This window comes from Euprymna scolopes, chromosome 39, assembly GCF_053919585.1.
Source record: "Euprymna scolopes isolate OS-2025 chromosome 39, ASM5391958v1, whole genome shotgun sequence".
Lineage (NCBI taxonomy): Eukaryota > Metazoa > Mollusca > Cephalopoda > Sepiida > Sepiolidae > Euprymna > Euprymna scolopes.
Genome location: NC_136520.1, coordinates 46246548 through 46256970, shown reverse-complemented (window position 1 = coordinate 46256970; position 10423 = coordinate 46246548). Strand labels below are relative to the sequence as shown.

Genomic DNA, 10423 nt, shown 5'->3' with positions numbered 1-10423 from the left:
TTATAGTTAAACGAGTGACATTTTGTGAACGTTTGACAAAGTGGAGGGGGCATAGATTGAAGCTCAGAAGTGCACTTGCTATGAAAGTAATGATAGACTAGATACAGGCTCACAACATCTCTCCTGTGAGAAAGAGGCTGCAGGGAAGAGAAAATGGCATCAATTACTAGGTTTCGAAGCCGGTTTTAGACTCTTATCAAGACAAGTTTCTATTATTCATAAAATAGGTAGATAAGTTTTTCCATGAAAAAAAAATTAAGCGTGATTAACCCACAAGAAATAAGAATTAAGTTCATTAGTGTATGCACCTAAAATTCGATCTGTGGAGGTATTTCTTATTTACTTGCCTCCCCACGAGGGCAAAGTTAAAAAGAAAGTCAGTTTTTAATGTGGAGAAAATCCTGCTCCTCAAGGAGAGGAAAAAAATTAAAAATTGGCTCAGTTTAAAAAGATTTTTACTTTCACTGATCGAGGATAAAATGTTGTATAATAAGGGGACAAGCTGTGAAGAAATCGAAGAGGCAAGCCAAGAACGTGATATGAGGGTCACGTTTCAACCATGACAACATGGAATGTTGCACGAGCGTCACCTGAGCTAGTGACACACATTTGGAACGCGGTGATGTTTCAAGGTCAAACAAACAAAAGGAAATTGGCCTACAATCGAAAATAATAACATCAACAAATATTTTATGACCAGATCGGAATGCAGCTGACATTTGTAGCTGGGCTAGAGAAACGTGACCGATATCAATATAAACAAAGATGTTTTGGTTTTTAAAAGAGAGTAGCGGCCGACGCGGTGAGAACAAGTCTGTCATCTGTCAACATCCCCGCCACGCCACCTATCTCTAACAACACCTCTCTCCTCGCTAGTGGAGTCAATGACAACCGACACAAAAGTGTAAAGAAAGATTGTTGAAAATATACTCGAATTCTTTTGTAAACAGTCGAGTCTTTTAGTTGTCATTCAAAATATACACTCGTCGGTAAACTTGTCCGGCGACCATTTTGTCCACGCAGTTATATAGACTGAGTGCACACAACGCAACAAAAAAACATAAAAGTATCTCAGAACCGATGGTACAGTTTGTTCTAGTGTGTATGTAGTTAAACGAAATAAAACGTAATTAACGATTAAAATAATATTTAGATCTTAAGCTTGATAGACTAAGGAACACGCTATTCAAACCTTTTAACTGACTGACCAATAGGCAGATGAACAGACATTTTCGTATATTTATTTATTAATTTGTATATATATTTGTTTATATATCAATTTATTTGTTTATTTATATATTTATATATTTATTTATTTGTTTATCTGTTTATTTATTTATTTTTTTATTTATATATTTATTAATCTATTTATTTGTTTGTTTATTTATTTACTCATTTATTTATTTGTTTATTTATTTATTTATTTGTTTATTTATTTATATATTTATTTGTTTGTTTATCTATTTATTTTTTTGTTTATTAATTTATTTGTTTATTTATATATTTATTTGTTTATACATTTATTTATTTGCTTATTAATTTATTTGTTTATTTATATATTTATTTGTTTATACATTTATTTATTTGTTTATTTATATATTTATTTATTTGTTTATATATTGATTTGTTTATTTATATATTTATTCGTTTATTTATATATTTATTTGTTTATTTATTTTTTTGTTTATTTGTATATTTATTATTTTATTTATATATTTATTTATTTGTTTATATATTCATTTATTTGTTTATTTATGTATTTATTTATTTGTTTATACGTTTATTTGTTTATTTTTACATTTATTTATTTGTTTATTTAAATATTTATTTGCTAATTTATTTATTTGTTTATTTATATATTAAATTAATTTGTTTTATATTTATTTGTTTATTTATATATTTACTTATTTGTTTATACATTTATTTGTTTATTTATACATTTATTTATTCGTGTATTTATTTATTTATTTATTGTTTATATATTTATTTGTTTATTTATATATTTATTTGTTTATTTATATATTTATTTATTTGTTTATATACTCATTTATTTGTTTATATATTTATTTATTTGTTTATTTATATATTTATTTATTTGTTTATATATATATTTGTTTATATATATATATATTTATTTGTTTATTTATTTATTTATTTGTTTATTTGTATATTTATTTATTTGTTTATATATTCATTTATTTGTTTATATATTTATTTATTTGTATATTTATATATTTATTTATTTGTTTATATATATATTTATTTGTTTATTTATTTGTTTATTTATATATTTATTTATTTGTTTATATATTTATTTATTTGTTTACTTATATATTTATTTTTATATTTATATGTTTATTTATTTGTTTATTTATATATTTATTTATATATTTATTTGTTTATATATATATTTATTTGTTTGTTTATTTATATATTTATTTGTTTATTTATATATTTATTTGTTTATATATTGTGTTTGTTTGCGGGCTGTTATCCTAATCTTTGTTGTTGTTTTAGTTGTTGTTTCACAACATTTCGGCCAACTATTTCCCTGTCTTTCGTCAGGTTGTTAACTGCGACGGGATGCTGAGTCTCTTAACTGTATCATTAGTAATTACTGCCTTTCATAGTTGTCGTTTCCCTATATTTTAGCTAACTAATCCTCTGGCCGATTTTTAGTAGGATTGAAACCGTTATTTTCAGACAATGTTTACCTGGAACCGTAGAGATGCAATGCCTCTATCCACACTCTGTAATTACTGAGGATGCAGTTAAGAAATTAAGCATTCCGGTCCCGTCGCGGTTATGAAGCCCAGAGGAATAGTTGACCGGAACGTCGTGAAACAACAACTATACAGATGAGGATAACAGTCCGCAAATAAATAAATATTGAAATAAATAATGAAATAAATAATTAAATAAATATTGAAATAAATAATGAAATAATTAATTAAATAAATATTGAAATAAATAATGAAATAAATAATGAAATAAATATTGAAATAAATGATGAGATAAATAATGAAATAAATATTGAAATAAATAATGAAATAAATATTGAAATAAATAATGAAATTAGTAATGAAATAAATATTAAAATAAATAATGAAATAAATATTGAAATAAATAATTAAATAAATAATTAAATAAATAATTAAATAAATATTGAAATAAATAATGAAATAAATAATGAAATAAATAATTAAATAAATATTGAAATAAATATTGAAATAAATATTGAAATAAATAATGAAATAAATAATGAAATAAATATTGAAATAAATATTGAAATAAATAATGAAATAAATATTGAAATAAATATTGAAATAAATATTGAAATAAATATTGAAATAAATATTGTAATCAATAATGAAATAAATAATGAAATAAATATTGAAATAAATAATGAAATAAATATTGAAATAAATATTGAAATATATAATGAAATTAATAATGAAATAAATAATGAAATAAATATTGAAATAAATAATGAAATAAATAATTAAATAAATAATTAAATAAATAATTAAATAAATATAGAAATAAATATTGAAATAAATAATTAAATAAATATTGAAATAAATAATGAAATAAATATTGAAATAAATATTGAAATAAATATTGAAATAAATAATTAAATAAATAATTAAATAAATATCGAAATAAATATTGAAAAAAAAATAGAAATAAATAATGAAATAAATATTGAAATAAATATTGAAATAAATATTGAAATAAATAATGAAATGAATAATGAAATAAATATTGAAATAAATATTTAAATAAATATTGAAATAAATAATGAAATAAATATTGAAATAAATATTGAAATAAATAATGAAATAAATAATGAAATAAATATTGAAATAAATAATTAAATAAATAATGAAATAAATAATGAAATAAATATTGAAATAAATAATGAAATAAATATTGAAATAAATAATGAAATAAATAATTAAATAAATATTGAAATAAATAATGAAATAAATAATGAAATAAATATTGAAATAAATATTGAAATAAATATTGAAATAAATATTGAAATAAATAATTACATAAATATTGAAATAAATAATGAAATAAATAATGAAATAAATAATGAAATAAATATTTAAATAAATAATGAAATAAATAATGAAATAAATATTGAAATAAATATTGAAATAAATAATGAAATAAATATTGAAATAAATAATGAAATAAATAATGAAATAAATATTCAAATAAATAATGAAATAAATAATGAAATAAATATTGAAATAATATTGAAATTAATAATGAAATAAATAATGAAATAAATATTGAAATAAATATTGAAATAAATAATGAAATGACTCATGACAAAGCATTCCAATAATTAAATATTCTATACTCCTATACATTTGGGTTGATGTTTTGTGTGTGTGTGTGTGTGTTTGTGTGTGTGTGTGTGTGTGTTGATATTTACATTTAACCCCCTTTTTTTTATTTATTTCAAAAGAAATTACAACTTTGTTATCGTGGAATTGCATTTATCTGCAAAAGATCTAGCTAATTTGCATATTCTTTTAAACATTCATGTTAATTAATTCCCTATTAGTTTTCTCATGGGATGATCATCTGTCGTTACCTATCACGTGTAATTATATTTATTCAGATATTCTACATGATTTATACTTGCGTAATATTTGCGTAAAAAGGTTATAGTAAACCCAAACCTCCTTCTACACATATTTATGCATGCGTATATATATATGTTTTAAAAAATTTGCCTACCAAACTCCTCTGTCAGTTTTTGGTCTACAGACATGAAACCTAATGTATAGCGTATTCGAATCCATGCGAAACTTTATATTTAGGTTTTGGCCGGGGGAAAATCGGTGCAAAAGTGTGAAAATTATAAAACTAGAATGTACCAGGGGAAGGTCGAACAACAGCATTACGAATATGCATACGTAAGGTAATAGCTATTGGTTCATGTTTTAATTTTTTAGCCTTGCAGTAAACATGTTTTCATAGCTCAGGCATTTTCAAAGGAAAAAGTAAATCGTAAGCAAAACGTTTTGTTTTCGATTCTCGGTGGTGGTGCACGTATCATTTTTTTCCAAGCATTACTACATATTGGGTCCAATATAATCTCCTATATAATAAAAAAAAATGCAGAAATTGCCTTCTGGACCAAAGCATCGTAGGTTTGCAACAACAAATACCACATACAAATTCATTACATATACCTTGCTGGCCACTATCTTATGTAGCTTTCGAACACCATTTTGACACATTAACTTGTGATATTAAAATCCTACATTGCATCCAACGAGCAAAACCATCATTATCGCAACATCTTTTTCTCTCTACATATTTACTCCTTCCACTGCTACCAATTATTACCGGGTCGAATTCTACACTTCTCACATATAATGTGCTTACACTGATCGTAACTGACTATTACATACATAGACATAAAATAATTTTTCCAATTTATGTTCATGAAAAATAAAGTATCCCTTTACTAATTCCGGCTATTCTGATATGCTTACCCCTGAACATTTTAATATTCTGGAATTAACGTTATTCGCATCATAAACGAACGCTAATCTAATATTACAATACGGCGTCGCTAATCGACATATTCTTTCCCTCAGACTAAATTGGTTCGTTCTGTTTTTATTATTATTATGCTGTCAAAAAAAAAAGAAAAAGAAAACGACCTTTACTGAACGAAATCAACTAAACTGATGAGGTTGTCTCCCAAATATTTCCGTTTAAAATTTTTTGATGCCAACTAAAAAATAATGAGGACGTTTACTGATGTAAACTTATTTTTTTCCACCACTTTTATTGACCGAAATACAACGAAGTTATCTTTTGCCAATAATTTCATTTACGCTATATATTTCTTTTCATCAAAAAAGACGTGCTTAAATGCGTCGGTATTTCGACACGGTACATAATACGAATAATAAAATTAAATGTTCGACTTCCTTCGATAGAAATAAAAGTTCCTTCGATACAAATAAAAGTTCTTTCGGTAGAAATAAAAGATCGAAAACCAGTTAACTTACTGTTATATTTTGTTAGATTAAAATTATCTAAATGTGCAATTATGATAATTGTAATCTATATATCTATAAAAGTGAACGTGTCTGTGTGTGTCCCTGTCTGTCTGTCCGTGTACATTTCCCTACACAATAACTCTGTCAATTTTCAGTCTACAGACTCGAAATTTGATATACAGGGTACTGAGATTTGGGGATATCTTTGTAATATGTTTTCGGCCAGAAATTTGCCTGTTAAGACGTCAAAGTTCAACGATTTTACCTTTAAGAACTCTACCAAACTCCTCAGCCAATTTTGGGTCTAAACACTTGGAATTTTAGATGAACATGGACCTAACTTAATAACTGGATTTGGGCCCAAACCAATTAATGTTAAGGGGTCATAATAGGGGTCAAAGTTTAAAAAATTGACCGCTTTTTTTCTGCTCAACGTACACCTCCAAACACTCGTGCAACGCTGGGCTGAAATGCTAGTAATAATCTAAATGGAGAATTGTTTTTTTCTCATTAGGAGATTAAAAATCATATTATTACAACAACCACAATATAAGGTAAAAAAAAATATATTATATTAGCCACTTGGTTGAACACCGAAAACTTTAGGCACCTTCGTGCCTTTACCTACATGTTGATCTGTTAATGCCGTCACGTTGTCATGTTCACTGGCCTGCTCTATCGTTAGCCGTTGATGAGGTTGTCTCCTAAATATTTCCGTTTACTTTTATGCCGACTAAAAAATAATGCAAACGTTTACTGACATAAACTTATATTTTCCTATACTTTTATTGACCGAAATGCAACGAAATTTTTTTTTTTCCAACAATTTCATTTATGCTATATATTTCTTTTCATCAAAAAAAAAAGACGTGCTTAAACGCGTCGGTACTTAAACACGGTACATTCATTTACGGTACTAACAACCATAGTTTTATTGGGGTTTTTGGGGGGTATATATACAGATGGGGAGCTTACTTCTACCGTGCAACGTCGCTGCGGGTCCTGTTAGTATAAAAATAAATACTAAATCTGCATTAATTAAAATGTAGTATTTAAGCGTATTTTACGACCGGGCAATGTCGGGCGGCCGGCTAGTATAGACATATTCATGTACTCATCTATTAAACTACTTACTTTAAAGAAATGAATTCTTGACTAACCTGTGCAAATTTTTTCTTGTCTTTCAGGATTACACTATAACAATGTATCTCAATCAGTATTGGACGGATGAACGATTAGTCTACTCGAACGACTCGAATGATAATCTGACGCTAACGGGAGATTTCGCCGAAAAAATATGGGTGCCAGATACATTCTTTGCCAATGACAAAAACTCTTTTCTTCATGACATCACGGAGAAAAATAAAATGATCAGACTTTTTGGAAACGGTTCCATCGTCTATGGAATGAGGTAAGTGTCCATATGTGTGTTTTCTACTATGTGTACACACACACGCAATATATATATATATATATATATATATATATATATATATATATATATATATATATATATATATATATGGTTTTTGTTGTTGTTGTTGATTTTTTTAAAGCGATATTAAGGTTTAGGTCTCCGCCTCAGAGATCCGGTGTTTTTCTTAGAAAGTCGCCCATTTTTTATTTGGACGTATTTTTTTTTTTTGTTATTTTAAACCGTAATCTACGGACACGCATGTTTTGAGGACACTACCCCTCTTTAGCGTATCTTTACATTTGTTAGGATTCGAACCCCGGACCTTGTGTATTTCAGTCCAGCGCTTTAATCTATGATGCCATAGACAATTTACTGCTTAGTGCATATATATATATATATATATATATATATATATATATATATATATATATATATATATATATATATATATATATATATATATATATATATATATATATATATATATATATATATATATATATATATATATATATATATATATATATATATATATATATATATATATATATATATATATATATATATATATATATATATATTTGGGTGACATTATATTTGATTATTATATTTGGCTCACACAGGTTATCAAAGATCTCTCCTTGAAACCAACCTGTGGCGTTCACTTGACGCAAGAATGAGAAAAAAGTCTCAGATTTCCAGTACTCTCCACCTCTTTCGAAACCAATTTGCACATAAATTTGCATTATCGCAACAGCCACTTTTCATTGATTTCTCGCTGGCAGCAGCCGTTGGTCTCCACTGGTATTTGAGTGGCAATAAGCTTCACCAAGTTCCCAGTTCTTTTCGCACTTGTCCAGCAGAAGTCTAGTAAGCGCACTCTCCTTGGTCTTTTCATCCTCCTTGACATTTCCCATGCTATTTGGCATCACTCTTTTTTTGGGGGAGGGGTCGATTATAAAACAATGGAAGGGATGGGACAGCAGACTTTTTTAGATATGCAGTTTCAATGTGCTGGTTTCCATGTAATCCTTCATTCTTATCCTCTGCAGTAGATGTGTATTACTCTCTGCAATGAAGGGTTTTCCTTAATATTTCAGCTGTTTTCATTATTTTTATCCGCTGTATCTTTTGAGCCATCCATCTGATTCTGAATTCTCCCATTTTTTTTTTCAAATTTTTTCAGGATTGTTCCTAGTGCTCCTACTTCTACTACTACTACTACTACTACTACTACTACTACTACTACTACTACTATACTACTACTACTACTACTACTATAACTACTGTTGTACTTATTATTATTATTATTATTATTATTATTATTATTTGTAGTTTTAGTGTAAGTAATGGTGGTGGTAGTAATGAATGTGGTAGTAGTAGTAGTAGTAGTAGTTTTTTATGACAATATTATAAATCTTTTAATTCTTTAAACAATTTTATCATCAGTAAATTAAAGTAAATTTAAATTCCCAACCCAGCGATATTTCAACCTGCTATTCCATCGTCGACCGCGTTATTTAGAAACTGATAGGATTTGTTGACACCTCACGCACACACACACACACACCTCACACACACACACACACATCAATTTTCTGATAGCTTTATATTTTGTACTTTTTTCTCTTAATTTTCCTATTTTTTTATATTTTATCTATATTGTAATAGTTTTTCAGCATATATTTGTCGCAATTCTGGTTTACCGGACCAAATATGTAATACCACCCTGGGCGGGTCCTCGTCGTACACACTAAAAAAAAATGTGCATTAACCCTAAGTCATGGTGACTACGCTTTTACCTTTGTCTAGTGGTTTACCCTTCAAGGGTGACCAGACTCTTGCTGGTCACTGGAACTATCGATCTGATGCTCAGATTACCCTTTTCTTTCTCTGTCGTTTTTCTTTTCTCTATCCTTCTGAATGTCTTTTCTTTTTCTATCTTAAACCATATTTTTCTTTATTTTCCCTTTTTTCTTTCTCTCTCACCAACTCATATTTTTTTCTTAAAGCAACTCTATTATCAGCTATGTCCTACCATCTTTCAGTTTAATGCCCATCACCGATACTTAAAATAAAACACGTGGTCCAAGGACAATATCTTCTTAGATATTCGAGCGGACTTCTTGTCGCCAATGTCAACTTCACTTTGCTGAGAGATTTCTTATATGTCCACCATATTGACCAAAAAAATATTCTAGGGTTTTATAGAAAGGAATGAATTTCTTGAACCTCATGTCAAACACCCCAAATAACCGTTAGCCAGTAAGCAAGGTGAATTAATGTGACAATATTTGTGTCTTGTTTTTTTTTTTTTTTTTTATTCTATTTTTATTTGGATAAAAATTTAATAGTTTTCATAGAAGTCATTTCCTTTTATCCGATTGCTTTGTGATTTTCCTAGTTCTATTTTATTTTGTTTTTCTTGCTTTTTAATAGCAGTAGTTTTATATCTATCTATCTATCTATCTATATATATATATATATATATATATATATATATATATATATATATATATATATATATATATGTATATATATATATATATATATATATTTTAAAATATAAACATAATATATATATATATTTCTCTCTCTCTTTCTCTCTGTATATACATATATATGTATATATATATATATATATATATATATATATATTATGTTTATATTTCATTAATTGATATTATTATTGTTATTTGTACTGTTTACCTTCTCTATTTTTCCTTTTTCTTTCTTTTTCCTTTTTTTTCTCTCTCTTCCCATCTTTTCCTTCTTTGTTTTTTCCCTCTATGGTTTTCTTCTGTTTCTTTTTTGTTTCTATTTCGACACAACATTAGTCCCCATCCCCTTCTTTTCGTTTTAATATACGATATAATCTTATGCGTAAATTTTCCGTATTTACTTCAACAGTGCTCAATCCATAAGTAGAGCTAGGTAGCAAGTTATGAAAATATTTATGGCAATTAAG

General features: G+C 26.5%; 1 protein-coding gene across 1 annotated transcript in view; it reads left to right on the top strand.

Moving 5' to 3' along the window:
* Positions 1-10423, top strand: part of LOC145263777 (gamma-aminobutyric acid receptor subunit beta-like) — a 757317-nt gene that overhangs the window by 496869 nt on the left and 250025 nt on the right. The window contains exon 4 of the mRNA XM_080120830.1: positions 7226-7449. Coding sequence (XP_079976956.1) covers positions 7226-7449 — 224 coding nt within the window. The remainder of the gene's footprint in view (positions 1-7225; positions 7450-10423) is intronic.